The 15770-nt window shown below is 44.4% G+C and overlaps 1 protein-coding gene across 2 annotated transcripts in view; it reads right to left on the bottom strand.

Moving 5' to 3' along the window:
* Window positions 1-15770, bottom strand: part of IFT122 (intraflagellar transport 122) — a 65721-nt gene that overhangs the window by 25532 nt on the left and 24419 nt on the right. For both annotated transcript variants that reach the window (XM_016122053.2, XM_016122054.2), the window contains 7 exons: window positions 13871-14062; window positions 13572-13710; window positions 12170-12372; window positions 11255-11392; window positions 9729-9893; window positions 7506-7703; window positions 2814-2954 (listed from right to left, as the gene is read on the bottom strand). In XM_016122053.2, the coding sequence (XP_015977539.2) occupies window positions 2814-2954; window positions 7506-7703; window positions 9729-9893; window positions 11255-11392; window positions 12170-12372; window positions 13572-13710; window positions 13871-14062 (1176 nt within the window). The remainder of the gene's footprint in view (window positions 1-2813; window positions 2955-7505; window positions 7704-9728; window positions 9894-11254; window positions 11393-12169; window positions 12373-13571; window positions 13711-13870; window positions 14063-15770) is intronic.

Here is a 15770-nt window from a genome sequence, read left to right as displayed (position 1 = left end):
AAACCAGGAGATAGCTATGCTTACCGACTGCATAAACAAAGGGCACCCAAAGCCCACAGTACTGTCACTGAGGGAGAGGAGGAGGGGAAAGTCAAGAAGGAATAAAGATGGTTTCTGGAAGGAATGGGGAGATAGGGAATGAATCACTCTAAGTCCTTGGAAGGCAAACTCTTGCATAAATTCTTGTCTTGGACTCACAGTAAAGCTAGAAACTTGAAACTATAGGCTGCTGTAAGTTTTTAGGTATCTCTCTTCAGGCAGATTGATGTCAGTCTAAGCCTCTTTTGCTGCTTTCAGCTTCTGCAAGGGGTTTAGAGGACCATAACCCACCATGTCAGGCTCATCTTCATGGGCTGACACATACCTACGGAAGGCAGCAGATCCAAGAGCCCTTAGAATGTGAAATGCAAAAGGACAACCCTGGCCACTTGCAGCCTCAACTTAGCTGCATAACATCCTACATCCTAAAAAGACTTGGGGAAATGAGCAAGTTGCCCAAGCCTCTGGCTGGCTCACAGAGGACCACAATGTGACTTCATCTTTTCATCCAACAGGGCTGGGGACCCAGAGGGAAATATGACTTGGCTCTTGTCCCCCTCCCCAATTCAGGGGCTCATATTCTAAAAGGGGAAAGAGGCAGATTAAACAGATCATTAAATCTATCTGAGATAAGAGCTATACGAATATGAACTAGATGCCCTGCAGAACACAGATTCATTGCCTGAGCACAGGCAGTAGTGGAAGGCAGGATTAAAAAAGCATCACACAGTGGGAACTTGGTAAATGGGTATTCTTGAAGAGGAATTCCTTGAAAGGGTAAGGCAGGTATCACATGAGAAAAAGGATGGAGGGCTAGGAGCAACTGTGTTCCTTGGTGGAGGTCTTATAAGCTATCTTCTAGGTCTGGGCTTCTGTAAAGCAACATGAGAGGGAAATCTGGAATGTCTAGCAAAGGGGCAGAAAGGAAAGATGGAGCATTCTAGGTCTTAGTCCCAGCTGAGGGGGCCCTGGAGCGACTTCCTCCCTGCCACTGTGAGAAATCTGTTTCCAAGTTCCTTCAGCCCTGACGCATTCTGCAGAGTCAGGGGTGTACTGGTCGTAGTGGTCAGTCACAAGGTCGGTGAATAACTTCAGTGGAAGGTAAATGTGGGAACGGAGAAGCATTTGCACTTCTGCTCAGGGCAGCGATCTGGGCAAAAAGCAGCTCTCCACTGCCATCTAGTGGGAATAGTGGTCTCTCGCAGGGAACCGCTCTCCACCTCATGTGTGCTTGAGTGACTTGGTAAAGCGGAACAAGAAAGGCAGGGGATTAGGGATTTGTATAAAATGATCAAGTTCTAGTCTATGATCAAAATCCTGTGGCTTTAATATAATAATTTCTACTTTCAGGGAGTGTTTTTGGGGGATACAGAATTAGGGGTGGGTGTTAAACAAATTTAAGTTCAGTTTAGTTTTTATCCATTCGAACATTTGCTGAGCACTTAACACTGTGCTAGGTACTGCTGCCTGATTTCATTTCAGGCTAAAAACAAACAAAACATATTCTAGGAATCCTTTGTTGCTCTTCAGTCCTCCCGAGAGGGTAGGGAGGGGCAGGAGAGGGAAGCCCCCTCCATGGAAATGTTTCCTCCCTCTTCTGCATTCTTAAAGCCTTCCTCTACTACTACTTTTCTGATGCGGTAGATTGAAAAATATAACACAGACAATTATTTCATAATTATAATTGTCCTTGTTTTAATAACAGGTAGCGTTGGTACAACCACTGCTAGTTTTAGAATCCCTTTCACAAAGTGACGGGGCTAAGCGTGACGACACCGTCAGGCAGACTTGGCAGCTAGTGTCTTCGCCATCCCCACCGCAGAAATGGGAAGACGGAAGGGCCATCCAGACTGTGCACGGCAGAGCTGGTTCTCAGCCAGGCGTCTCGATCCTAGTCTGGTGTCGGTCTTCTCTCTTCTCTTGCCTACAAGCCTTGACCTAGCATGGGGGGTGGCGTCACACATACTTCTGCAACCCCTTTCCTCCCAGCTTAGTAGTATGGGCAAAATAGTATCTGATTAATTGGCTGTGGGAAGATAAAGACAGAAGGGAGGAGTAGGGGAGAGGGGGTTGGAAGTCATTCCTTTTCCCCACACTTCGGGTTCCAGATGGAAATCCAACTCAGAGACATAGCTGAGCTTTTTCTAATGTGTGGAAAGGGTCAAATGTTTTCAGCCATTTCTGTCGTTTTAATAGACTGAGCCAGGAAATGACACTGTGAATTAAGGCCATGAATCAAGCCATGAAGGTATGTAAGGAGTGGCATTACTGTCAGAATCAGAAAGCTCGACCATCTCTTCCACCATACTTAGTAAAATGCCAAGAAAAACAGCATTGTGTAATAAATGGCCTAATACCAATAAGTGCTTGTACCAATAACAAAAGCTACCATTTATGGAGTGCCTATTATGTTCCAGGCTTTTAGCTAGGTGCTTTACATAAATGATAGCTAATAAGAGTGACAGCTAGAATCTACCGAATGCTTCTCCTGTGTTGAGCTTTACAGGAATTATCGCATTAAACCCTTCTAACTTTGTGAGAATGGGGCCCGTCATCACCCTAATTAAACAATGAGCAACCTTAGAAAGGCTGTTACCTCCTCAGGCTTACAGGTAGGAGGCGGCTTGTCTGAGACCCAAACCAGATCAGTCTAACTCCAAAGTCCACTGCACAATGCATCTGCTTCTCCATTTGTCACCTGGACCCCCTTCTGCCTCCTCAAGGGAAGGATCCTTCAAAGATCAGATTCTAGCTTATGCGGACTAGATGCTTACCTTCTTTGCTGTGTCAAACTCTAATCCTTCTAAAGCTTCCATGGCCAGCTCGCGCCAATCAGTGTCTGTCACGCCCAAGCAAGCAATCTGGTAGGCTTCTTTGAACATTTTTCTATCCAGGTACTGGTACATCGGAGCAGACTGTAGGATTTCATCAAAAGGAAAGAAGATTGTTTTCAGAGCAAGGAAAGAGTCAAATTCATGGAAAGCCTGACTCCAGATGTGTATACCAACTTAATTACAAAGGCCTGCAGAGCAATGCTCAAGGGTTAACCAGTACCTTTCTTAGCCACAGCCCAGCCTGCCCAACTGCCTTCCACTCTGCCATACCCTTTCATAGTCGAACTATTGTCTTCAGCAGCACAAATCACCCACCCAGCCTCCCCTGTACCACCAGCTTTCCCCACCTCTGGGCCTGCCTCACCATAGATGTCACCCTCATCCGAAATGCCTTTGCCCCTCCTCTCCCTCTGGAAAGTACCTATTTGGCTTTCAAGGCCCTATTAAAATGTCACCTCTTCTGGAAAGTCTTCACTGACCCCTCAAGGAAAGGAGTCTGAGCTTCCTCTGCCCTTTGTCCAGATCTCCGGTTGTGTTATAATTACAAGCCTGTCTCCCCACAAAGCTGGGTACAACCTGAGGGCAACAGTGGGGTTGTACTGACCTCCCTTAGCAGGTCCACAGTCTACATTTGCAGGAGGAATGAACAGTGTTACTGTGAGGAAGGAGTCTGGGAAGACCTCCTACAAATAGGGCCAAGAAAGCTTCTTACCCCTAGAAAAATAAGTGACTTGCTCCAAGTTACCCAGGAAGACTCTAGACACACCTCTGCTAGATCCTTGGTGCTGGGAGCCTTTCTACCATCCCTCCTTCCAAGTGGGGCTACCTTGCTGTGATATCTGTGAATAGTTCCTTCTCTTCTTAGGTTTACACAGTGCTCTTACATCTGTCCCTACAGCCCTGTATTGTAGATATTATCACTCCCTAATTACAGCCCGGGAAACTGAGACTCAAGGAGTGCAACTGACTTGTCTGAGGACACATACATGGAACATTTGGGGCTGGAGCCTGGAGCGGCCTGACTCCAGGTTCTTGAATCCTTCCTGCCTCCAGGATGTGTATGTGTGTATACACAACGAGTGCGAGCTGGACCTGGGCATCTTTCATAACAAGAGGCCCTGCCTTTGTTTTAGTCCAGTCAGTGTGCTGAAGGGAACTACATCTCTCCTGGATTCGTGGGCAGTAGAGATCAATCAGTCGGTACCTCTGTGCTAATGGTTCCCAAATGTGGAACTGGAAGTGCTGTTTTCTCCATTTGGGGCCTTTATCCTCGAAATTTCCTGTCTCATTTTTTTAGCTTTAGAGTTAGAGGAAATTTTTTTCTTTTCAAGCCATTCTACCCTCTGAAAGCAAGATGTGCTCATCTTTCCCACCGTTTCACCCCACCCACCTTACCTCACTTCAGGGGGCAGCAGGGTTTTGATGGGGGAGCAGCTAAGCTAGAATCTAGGCCTGGCTCTGCCATATCCTAGCTATGTGAATTTTGGGGTAAATTAACTTCTGTTTAGATGCCCTGCCCAGCTCACAGGCTACCATGGGCAAACAAGAAGAGTACTCTGAAAATGATAAAGTGCTGAGCAAAAAGTGAGCATGGTCATCACTTCCACAATATTTTCACAGCTCCTAACCATCTCCCAAACTCTCTAGACTTGTTCCCACCCCCAACTTCCCTCCGTTTGAAACACCCTCACTGTGCCTCTCTGCCTTTCCAGACCTTTCAGGGCTCAGATCAAGTGTCAACACCTCCTGGAAGCTTTCTCAAACTCCCCATGCACAATTAGCTTCCCTTTCTAAACTCCTTTAGCAAGCACCCTCTGTTCCAATTTAGTTCTGTTTTGGAGTGTTTGCTATTTTAAGACTGTTAATGACAACAACAATAATAATAGGAATTGGACCCCACAAAACCTGAAAGATGGGTATTTTTAACCCCACTGCACAGAAAAGAAGTGAGGCCCCAGAGAGTGAAAGTTGTTCAAGGTCACAGCTGGTTTAGGTGGCAGAGTCCTAACTCAAAGCCAGTATTTCTTCTAAATAGTACAACTTCTCCCCATGCTGAATGCCTCATGAGGGTGGGACAGAACTAGAACAGGCTCATCGGAATTGAGCATCTGACAAATGGTTAACTTTTGGGCTTGCCTGGGAGGCACAATCTGAGAATGGGAGTTTTAAAAATACCCTAACTGAACAAATGCCCTCTTAGCTCTATTTTATTTTGAGGTTACATTCCAAGCATGAAGTCACCACCCGCCCTGAGAAGCCCCACCAGGGCTTGCCGCCCTACTTGGCAGCCCTGACAAACCCCTTGTTCTTGCACAAGATGATGTAAATTTCGAAAGGAAACCAGAAATCCCCAGAGTGGGTCTGATGCTTTCTCCCTCCTCTCCAGGCCAAACCCACAGGATGGCTGGAGGCAAAAGCAACAGATAAATAGCCTTTGTTTTGAGGCTGCCTTTCCTAACCCTTGGCAGTTCTGATCTGCTGCATCAGCAGGATGGCCTTGGTGCAGCCATGGGGAGACTCTGGCTTCTGAATCTTAAGAGCTTGGCAGAGGAAGCCCTGGACCGCCCCTTTGGCTCCTCTTGGCGGGCCAAAGTCAGGGAGCAGCAAAGTGCATTTATTTTTGAGGTCAGGATGGCAGTTTTGAGAGAATGTTCAATCAGCATAGCCTGTCTGGCCAGATTGAGGAGGACTGGGTTTCTGGTGGATATGGTGCCTGGGTTTGGGATGGGGAGCACATGAGGACCGCAAGGAAACAGACTACAAGGGCTGTTCTTGCTCCTCCTCCTGTAGCTACTTCCACCCGCCTCTCTTCCTTCTTTTTCTTGCTTTCTATTTTTCTTTCCTTTTCCTCAGGTCTGAATTCCACTAACATTGAATGAACTGCTCTGTATCAGGCACTAATAACTTTGGCAGCAATGAGCTACAAGGATGTCATCAGCTTAAGAGAAGAAATGGACTCTAGTCCTACCCTTTACAAGAAGCCAAGCTAGGGAGAGTAAGGGAAGGCGGGGCGTGTGGAGGGAACACAGATTGATGCAGCTTAGCTAAAATGCAATCTGGAAATGTGCTTAAAAATCTTTCAAATGTAGCCTAAATAGCCTTTGGCCCAGCAGTTTCACTTCTAGGAATTTACACCAAGAAGCTAAGATGGGATAGGTACAAAGACTTAGCTAGAAAGATATTCATTATCTACAATAGCAAAAATGCTGCAAACAGCATATCTAATAGGTGCTGGATAAGCAAGCTGTGGAAGAGCCACAAAACAAGACAAAAAAGAGCCACTGAAAATAATGTAGGGGGGTTGAGGGGGAGGCAGCAGGGAAGGCGGTGTGGTTATAATAAAAGGGTAATCCAACGCCAGGGATCTCATGGGTTGTTGTAGGTGAATGTACCAACCAATACAGGTGATAAATTTGTACTACAGTTTTACAAACTGTTAGCAGTGGGGGAAACTGGGAAAGTTGTAAAAGGGATCTCTGTATGATATTTTACAATTATATGTGAACCTACAATCATCTTTGGATTCAAAACTGTTAGAGAAGTACATGTATTATATTGACATGGAGCCATGTTTCCAGTAGACTGCTGAGTGAAAAAGTCAGATCACTAGTTGATAACTAATAATCCATACAAAGTGATAAGTCTGTAATATGTAAATGTTAGGTTAAATCAGAAGATGGAAATAGAGAATTAAGTCTCTCTTATTTATGGTCCACATTCAGTAAAGTAAGTACAATAAATCTCAGGTGTCATCTATAGGAGCAATACCTATAGATAAAATCACAAAACAGTATTTACAGTACAATTCTACTTTTGTTTTAAAATGTTTCTAGGAAATCACATATTCATAATTGTATATCATGCATATATTACATATACATATAAAAGAAGTCTGACTAGATATATTCCAAAATATTTTACAAGTGATTCTCCCTTGAGGATGGGATTCTGAGGGCTTATCTCACCTTGTTTATTTCTATTTTATGACAGTTCTACAGTGGGCACAGTTCACTTGCAGAGCAGACAGGCACCTAGGACAGCTGTATATAAGCCAGCCCTGCCACGGGTTGTCAATCTCTGCTGTCCTCTCTTTCTGCCCTCTCCCATTCTGTGGCTCCAGCTTCCAGCCTCCCATTTCTGTTCTGACCTCCTCCTAGTTTGAACACCTTGTGCAGGTAGTCCCATGCTCCGCTTTTGGCTCACAGACCTTAGCTCCCACACCCCCTCCCACTCATTATCTCTTTTCCTAACACCTACCACCCACTTCATGCGCCTGGATATACAGGTTGCTGGACTCCCAGCTTTGCTGGTTTGTTCTACTCTGCCCCATACATGGCTCTCAGTAAGAGACACTCTGTCTGAACACAGACAACCCTGCATATTCCTCTCCGTCCTTACCAGGAAAAGGAAATCAGAAAAAAATGGAGGCTCAGTGAGGTTGAGCTGTTTGCCCAAAGAAACACAGGTTGCAGGAGGTGGTGACAGGATTTCAGGTTCAGGACAGAGCTGCCAGTCTTCTCTCTCTTCCTTCTCTCCTCACCATCACCTCTTCCAAAGCACCAGTGTGGGGCCTAGCTTTCCTGGTCTTGTCTGTCCTGCCACTGCTGAGAGCTGACAGGTTCCCCAGGTTACCTGTGGCACCTCCACGGCCGACATGGAGAAGACATGGAGGCAGAAGATCTTGGAGCCGTTGTAGCCAACCACGAAGCCCTGTAGCTTCTGCTGGTGCACCGGGAAGGTGCTGGCTTTGATGTTGAGGTAGCCTCCTCCTGAGAAGCACAGCATGTCCTCACACTGGGTGTTCCAGGCTACGCTGTTGGCATTTGGTTCCTGAGGGGCAGAAATGGTGAGGATAGTGTGATTATTACTTTGGGCTTTGGCACCATTCCTACATTCAGTCAAGTTCTCTTTTTAAATCTGCTAACAGTGGGATAGAGGGAAAGGGAGGAAAACAGGATCTAAAGAAATGGATAGAGGTATAGAGGCAAGCTCCTCTATGTACTTCTGGATGTTGAAATTTTTGAATAAGCAAGCATTACTTAAAAAAAAAAATTACTATTCCCAAATATTAATCATTACATAGTAAGTGAGTAAATCAGCAAAGTGGATTCTACTTCTATTAAAGAATAAGTACACATAGCTATGCATAGAAGAAGGTTTAAAGGACTATATTCCAAAGAATTAACAGTAGTCATTTTTCGGCGGGTGAAATTGGGGTGCTTTTTATTTTCTATGTTCTTTCTTAATCTAAAATTTTCTTTTGGTTATGAACGTCTATTTTTTTTTAATAAGAAAAAGAGCAGTGAGCTATTTTTAAAATTAATATATTGTTTCTATATTTACAGTTTACATGCTGTAAAACATCTCCTTTCAAAATGTGCTAAACTCTTGAGCTCCAGGGATGAGCAGATGTTCATACCTATCTGCCTAGAATCTTTTACAATGTTTAAATCTTTTAAAATGAGCATGGATTACTTTTATAATGAGATAAAAACAACATAGCTGTTTTTATTTGCAGGGGGGAGGAGCAGTGAAGAGGAGAAAAAGATAGCTGGGAATATTTATGTCCCCTGGCAAGGGTTGAGAATTATCTTCCCCAACCTGCTACAAAACCCTCAATGGGATGGGGAAGGAGACACACCCTTCCACTCCTATATGGTTCTAGGCTCAGACACAGATTCACAACTGGGGGCCTGCTAACCTACCTACAGAGGGTAGTGTGAAGGCTGGATAAAGTAACAGTGAGGACCCTATTTTGTCCCAGGCCCTGAATGAAGCACTACTGTATCTTGTTTAGTCCTGTAGGTTTACTAACTTGCTCGAGATCACACATTAAATGATGAAGGCAGGACTGGAGTCCAGGTCTGTCTGAACATAAAGCCTATGCTTGCTTTTTCCCCTAAACCACTGCTTTCCTAGTGATGGGAGTGAGTTGCTATCAACTAGGAACCACCTAAGGCTAGTGGTAGCCATGTAGCCCCTTCCTACTGACAGAGGCACCTCTTTGCTCTGGCACCCCCACACCCTGCTGATTCTACTGCCTGGGACAAAGAAGAGCTCTGATAAGGTCACCAGGATCTGCCCATAACACTAGGAAACCTATAATGGTGAGGAAGCCAGTCAGGTGAGGTTTTAGTGTGGGGGGAAACTTGCTTCAGACAAATACACCCTGACCACTTACAAAGAGGCAAAGAGCAGCACTAAGCCCATCGGAAAGCTAGCTGGGCATTGGGCATGGAGCTTTGAGGCTGTCTTCTCCAGTGACGCACTTCCTCCAACCACAGGACCAAATGATATATAAACAACACATATTCCCAAAACAGTTCATAGTTTGCTGGCTCGTAAGGCATCCTTGTGAAATAAGTAGAAGGGAGAGCTTCCTCCATCTCTCCCCTTCTGTAAAATGACAAAACTAGTCCTGTTTCCTTACTGTGTCTTCAGCCACTTATAGACGCAGGCGGCCTCTAGTAGGTGAGAAGCAGAGTTTTTCAAAAGAATCATCATCACATTAACCCATGCACTGGCAGCCTACAACATGCCCCACTTAGATTTATTATTATTCATTTACTGCTCACTGTAACCTTATAAGAAAGATGTTATTTGCCTATCTTAGCTGTAAGGAAACCAAAGTTCAAAGAGGCTTGCCCAGTTCTTGCAGCTCATGTGTGTGAGGGGCAGGCTGTATCCTGGGGCCTGACTCTGCTCCCTTGCTTGGCCCCTGCACCTCTACACCTCACTGCTCCTCTTGGAGGCCACCCTGAAAGCCAGAGTGTGAGCACCTCCTGTAAGGACTGGGAAGCTACAGGAGGGTCTTTAATCAAAAGTCCATGTCCTGGGCACTCCCTGAGACTTCACCTGAAAAAGTAACTCCTTGGTGTGAATGTCATACACCAGGCACGTGTCATTTTCATCCACCACGGCCAGTTTGTTGCGGGAGGCGCTCATGTCCAAGCAGCGCACGGCTGTGGCCTGCTTCAGCAGGACGATGGCAAAGAGATTGTCCACGAAGATCTTCAAGATCTGGCAAAATTTCAGAGAAAAAATGGTGAGTCACTATGGCAACAAGACCCTGGAACACTGCCAGACTATTGGAATCCCATGTGTTCTATAAGAACAACTCCCACTAATTTCATCAGAGGCTCCATGCAGAGAAAAGGACTCATCGAAAGAAAAGAGGAGGAATTCATCCTTAGGAAACCAGAGTGCAGTCCATCAGACGTCACCAAAGTAGTGACAAGCCCCAAGACATGACAAACTCACTTGAACATCTTCTTGACTGGGGATTTGTTAACGACATTACCCAAACTGCAGGGTTAGGAGACAGCATGTAGCACAGATCTGAGTCACTAACACAGGAAGAGGCTACTGTAAAAACTGACAAGACTTCTGGTATAACTAAAGCAAAATAATGATGACGATGATGATGGTGACAGCAATCAGTTATTGACTATTTCTGACAGCCCTGTAAAACATTATTATCCTCATTGTAAGACCTGCGCCTCAGAGAGATAAAGTGACTTGCATAGGGTCACATAACTAGTGAGTAGCTAAGCACAAACATGACCCCAGGTCCACTTGCCCCCAAAGTCCATATTCTCAGGCTTCATATTGGAAGTGACAGCTGACTGTGACAAAAAAAAAAAAAAAAAAAAAAAAGCAGACTTTCCTCCCCTTTGGTATTGCTATTTTATGGTCCCTGCTAACTCATACTCCATGACTTCTGTGCCCAGGAAAGGCCTGACAAGCCTCCGCCACAAGCCATCTGCTAGACAGCTTGGCTCTCAGGCTAATGTAGTTATATTTTCACTTTCCAATTTCCATGTAGCCCACTTAGAACTTTTCTTATTTTGAGCAAAGAATACACACATGGAAAACTGTTTAAGTTTATGTAACCTAGATTTTCCACATCTATTTGAGCAGACAGCCCATTTTTCTTATAGCACTTAGTAGCCTACATATCTGTATCCTCTAGGACACAAGCTAGGACACACTGCCTTAATCCATTCATTGCCCTAATAGGGATCTGACCTAAGGAACGAGCTCTGCCTCTCTCTCTCATAAGCCGCTGAAACTGTATCTCTAACAAATCTTCTACCTTCTGGGTGACTTTTAGCCCACTAATTCAACTCAACACGCAGTCCAGAGGCTACAGTGACAACTCTGCCAGAATGGGGCATGCATGAGTCTGAGGGCCATTGCATTTTTGGCCTGAGGCTATCCTCGTAAAAGGAAACTCTAATGTGCCCATGGCTGGGGTTGGGGGGTGGGGACAAAGAAGCTTTTTCCTTCCCTGGAAACCTATCTCAGGGTCATAACTTGACTGGTTGCCTACATTTGCATGTAGATAATCAGCCTGATGGGAAAAAGGAAGGAGCACTCACCTGTCCATTCTTCAGGCCCACTAACAGACCTTCCCTTCCTGGAGGGCCACCAATCACTTTGATGTAGCGAATGAGAGATTCCATCTGCCACTCCCGCTCCTTCACTCCGCTGAAGGACAGGCACTGAAGCCGCTTCTCCTAGAAAGCAAACCCAGCTTTGCGTGGATATTCAACAAAACGAGTGTTCCGCAGCCCTCACAAGGTCTTCTTGCCCCTGAGGCAGGAAAATACCTACACATTGAGGGTCTCTTGAACCCCATGCAGTCCTCATGATTGGTATCATTAATCCTTCATGCAAATCCTCTCATGGAGCCCAGCTCAACCTCAGATTATCTACACAGACCTCCAGGCAGCCATGGGCAGAAGCGGCATCCAAAAGCACATTCTTTTGCCATTTCTATCCCACAACCTATGGCACCTCTAACTGCTTGAAATTCTGGACTTTTAGAGAGATTTTAATAGTTTATATGCAGTGATTTCTAAATTATTTCTTCCTTTTTATCACTTCTAGTTTCATGAAACCAAATCTACCTGTACTTCCTAGAAAGATGCTTTCCAAACTTCTCTTAGCACTGACCTACACATTTTCTAGGGAGTTCTAAGTTGAGAAAATTTTTTCTGTGGAAGAAAAATCTATCAGATATTTTGTCATTTAACTGAAAGATATCATAAGCTTAAATGTATATGTTTACCAAAAAAAATCTTCAATTTGTGGGATATTAATTCAGGTTTTAAGTCATTAAAATATATTTAATATCAATAAAACAAAGTGCTTTGCGATACAGAAAAGTATTCTCCAGTTTATGGCCTATCGGGAAAGCAATGAATAATTCCTAGTGTCCAAAAACCCCGAGTTGGGTACCCTATCCTTGGAGGAAGCGTGAAACAGATTCAGTCCGAACTGCTGCTGCTTACCTGGCAGAGGATGATGTGATCAGCACACACCACCAGGAGGTTGCATTCAAACTTCTTGACAATCTTCTCCTTCACCCGATAATGCATGTCTGATGAATCATCTGAATATAACTCATAGATGAGGATTTTCTCTGGCAGTTGGATAGCTAATCGATTTTTGTAGATGGCAATTTTCTTGACAAGCTCTTTGCATTTAATCCGAACTGTCAAAGGGGGAAAAAAAAATCCATCTCTAGCAAGAGGTGGGTAAATAAGGTAGAAGGTAGAGAAATTAAAAGCTATCATTTACTTAATGTTACTGGCAATTAAAGGAGACTTATCAAAAAATCTTTACAGAGTATCTAATATGTACAATCAGCTCTGAGCAACACTGGGATCCACAGTCATATATAATCTTTGCGGTCCAAAGCTTACAACTGAATATGAAAAATGAAATTTTTAGTGCTACCATCACTTGCTAAACATAAATATGAACTTCTCTGCATGGCACTAATGGCCCCTGATTAGGAGCCCGCAATAGTGACTGCCCACACCTCTGGCCACTCCCCAAACACCACCCTTGACGAAAGGGAACCATGTGTGGTTTCTGGTACACACCAGGCTCTCATACTCTTACTACAAATGAGGTAGAGAAAATGTCTCCAGAAGGAGCTGTGGAGCTGCCAAAGTAGCTACCCTCATCATCGCAGTTGGAATCTTCAGAGGTCATCCCAGATAGGGACCAAAGGATGCCACCTGAATCCACAAGACAACCCTCAACCAGGATCGCTCTGCACAGGTCCCTGGCAGTGTGCTGTGGCCAGCACATCTGGATATGAATACACTTGCAATGAGTGGATCCTTAGCCTGTCTATCCAACCCGGCCAGTTGAGTGGACAGAGAAGACTGAGTTTGGACTGACTATACTAAGCATGGAACCCTGATTTCTGACTGAGCCTGTGGTGACTCACTGCCCCTGCTTATCTCTAGTAAAAGGACATGCTAGGAGGCAAGTGGAGACAGAGCTGAGGGAGGAGTACCCCAGAAATGCCTCTGAGCAGAGAGGATACAGGTCCACAAAGACATGCAGGTCAGCCACCCTGGCTCTGACCTGTTATACATTATCTTCCCTTAGTTAGGGAGTCCACATTCCCCTTGGAATTATCTGCAAAGTTTTGTGAGTTTGTTATTATTTTTTTTTTTGAGAGAGAGAATGTTTCTTGCTTTCATTAGCTTCTCAAAGACATTTACATCATTTCCTCACCCTCCTCTCTACCAAGAGAGAGCAAGAATCAGTGGTCCATTGTGTTTCCAAAAGACCAAGGAGAGACATTTCCTATTATTTCACTTGCCCTGTCAGCAACCCTCAACCTACCCCTCTTCCCAATGTCTAAAGGGCAGAGGGGCCATACCTGCCTTTTACCTTTCTGCTCAGTGATCAGGTGCTGCACGATGACATCAGTCATGCTATCCCTGTATGCATACTGGTCCTTGTACAGCCCATGGACAGTGCTAAAAATAAGCTGGTAGAAGGAAATGGTGCCATCCTGGCAGCCTACCACCTGCAGGGAAAGACAACTGTCAATTCCCAGCTCTCTGTGGAGAAAGAATCTACTCTCCTATTTGTCAGAAATAAATGTCAACGATCTGACTGGCTAAACATTACTGATGTTCAGTGCCTACTCAAGCAATGGCCCAACAAAATGAACTTCCTCTTCTTACCACATAGTTGGACTCGGGTTTCACTTTACACGTCCACACCCAGGAGTTCTGCTCCCCAACAGTCCCAAGCCGCACTCCATCCTTGGTGAAAAGGGATACTTGCTTGTCTGACCCCCCCAGCAAAATGTACTCCCCTTTAGTAAAATAACTGATGCAGCAGGGGTCAAAGTTCAGTGATCGATCCTTCCCAATCTGAGGAAAGAAAACACACACCAAAGGAAAAACCACTTCTGAATCCATAATAATTGCAATACAATGAAGGGCTTTTCTCACTAATTGGGAGAGCTGGGAAGAGAAGAGAACTGAGAAGAGAAGAGAGCTGGCCAGCCTTATTTCCTATGAAAGTCCATCATGAATGCAGACCAGACCCCTCTAGAGCACCCTACTCCTCCCCTCCACACAACCAAATCCTTGACTACTAGAGTCAGCCGTGTCCCCCCTAGTCCCGCCTAACTGCTCCAGGAGGGTGTCTTAGCTCCTCGGCCAGTCTGGACCTGGGGATGGTCTTTCTGCCATAGGCCCTCCGCCACACACAGTGCTTGCTAGGGTTCAGTGGTTCCCTCAGCTTCTCTGTTCTCTTCCTTTCTTCCCTTCTTCCTCTTTTGGTATTTTGCAAAGCTAAATTTATTCAATTAAAAAAAACTGTCCTTTATTCTGAAACTATATACCTATCCTACTTTTCTTCATAACATTCTTATTGAGATATAATTTGCATACCATACAATTCATTTAAAGTATACAATTCATTGGCTTTTAATACATTCAGAGTTTTGCAAACACCATCGCTAATTCCAGAACATTTAATTATCCCCAAAAGAAACCCTGTAACTGTTAGCACTCAATTCCAATTCTCTCCCTTTTCATTCCCTGGCAATCGCTAATATACTTTGTGTTTATAGATATGCTTATGTTGGACATTTCATATAAACGGAATCATATAATATGTGACCTTTTGTGACTGATTCATCTATGTTGTAGCAGGTATCAGTACTTTATTCTTTTTCATTACTCAATAATATTCTATTACATAGATATACCACCTTTGATTTATCACTTCATCAGTTGAAGGCCATTTTTGGTTATTATGACTAATGCTGCTAGGAATATCTGTGTACGAGTTTTTGCATGGACACACATTTTCATCTTTCTTGGATATATATACCTACAAGTGGAATTGCTGAGTCATATAGTTATTTTATGTTTAACTAGACTTTTTATGCCAAACTTTTTCAAAGTGACATACCATTTTATATTCTTACCAGTAGTGTTTAAGGGTCCCAATTCCTCCATCCTCGTGGATGTGAAGTGGTATCTGTGATTTTGATTTGCGTTTCCCTGGTAGCTAATGATGTTGAGCATTTTTGCATATGCATATTGCCCAAATGTATACCTTGTTTAGAGAAATTTCTATTTAGATCCTTTTTACATTTTTTAATTGGGTTGTCTTTATTACTGCGTTGTAGGGGTTCTTCATATATGCTGGATACAAGTTCCTAATCAGATATATGATTTATAAAAATGTTCTCCCATTCCATGAGTTGTCTTTTGATGATGCTCCCTCAGATTTTAAGATGAAGGTCAAGCTCCTGAGTTCAGATTCCCATAATCCTTCCTCAGCAAAAATGAACTTCATATAGTTTCCCAAGTGAACCGTGCTCTTTCAGGCCTCCATGTCCTCATGGGTGCTGTTCTCCACACCGCCCCAGCCCTGACAGGAGTGCCCTTGCCCTCTCCTTTTCTGATAGTTGGCATCTCCTCCCTAGTCTCCCTGACCCACCCAACGCCTGATTTACACCCGCCTCTCCTATGCTCCCATGGCCCCTGTGTTCCCCTCTCTAAAGTCCAAGCTCCTTATTGTCATCGAAGTTTTTTGTTGCCCCTGAGGTTGCATTTTGTAAAT

The sequence above is a fragment of the Rousettus aegyptiacus genome, unplaced genomic scaffold (assembly GCF_014176215.1).
Source record: "Rousettus aegyptiacus isolate mRouAeg1 unplaced genomic scaffold, mRouAeg1.p scaffold_m13_p_4, whole genome shotgun sequence".
In the NCBI taxonomy this organism is placed as follows: domain Eukaryota; kingdom Metazoa; phylum Chordata; class Mammalia; order Chiroptera; family Pteropodidae; genus Rousettus; species Rousettus aegyptiacus.
This window is presented reverse-complemented; position numbering and strand designations above follow the sequence as displayed.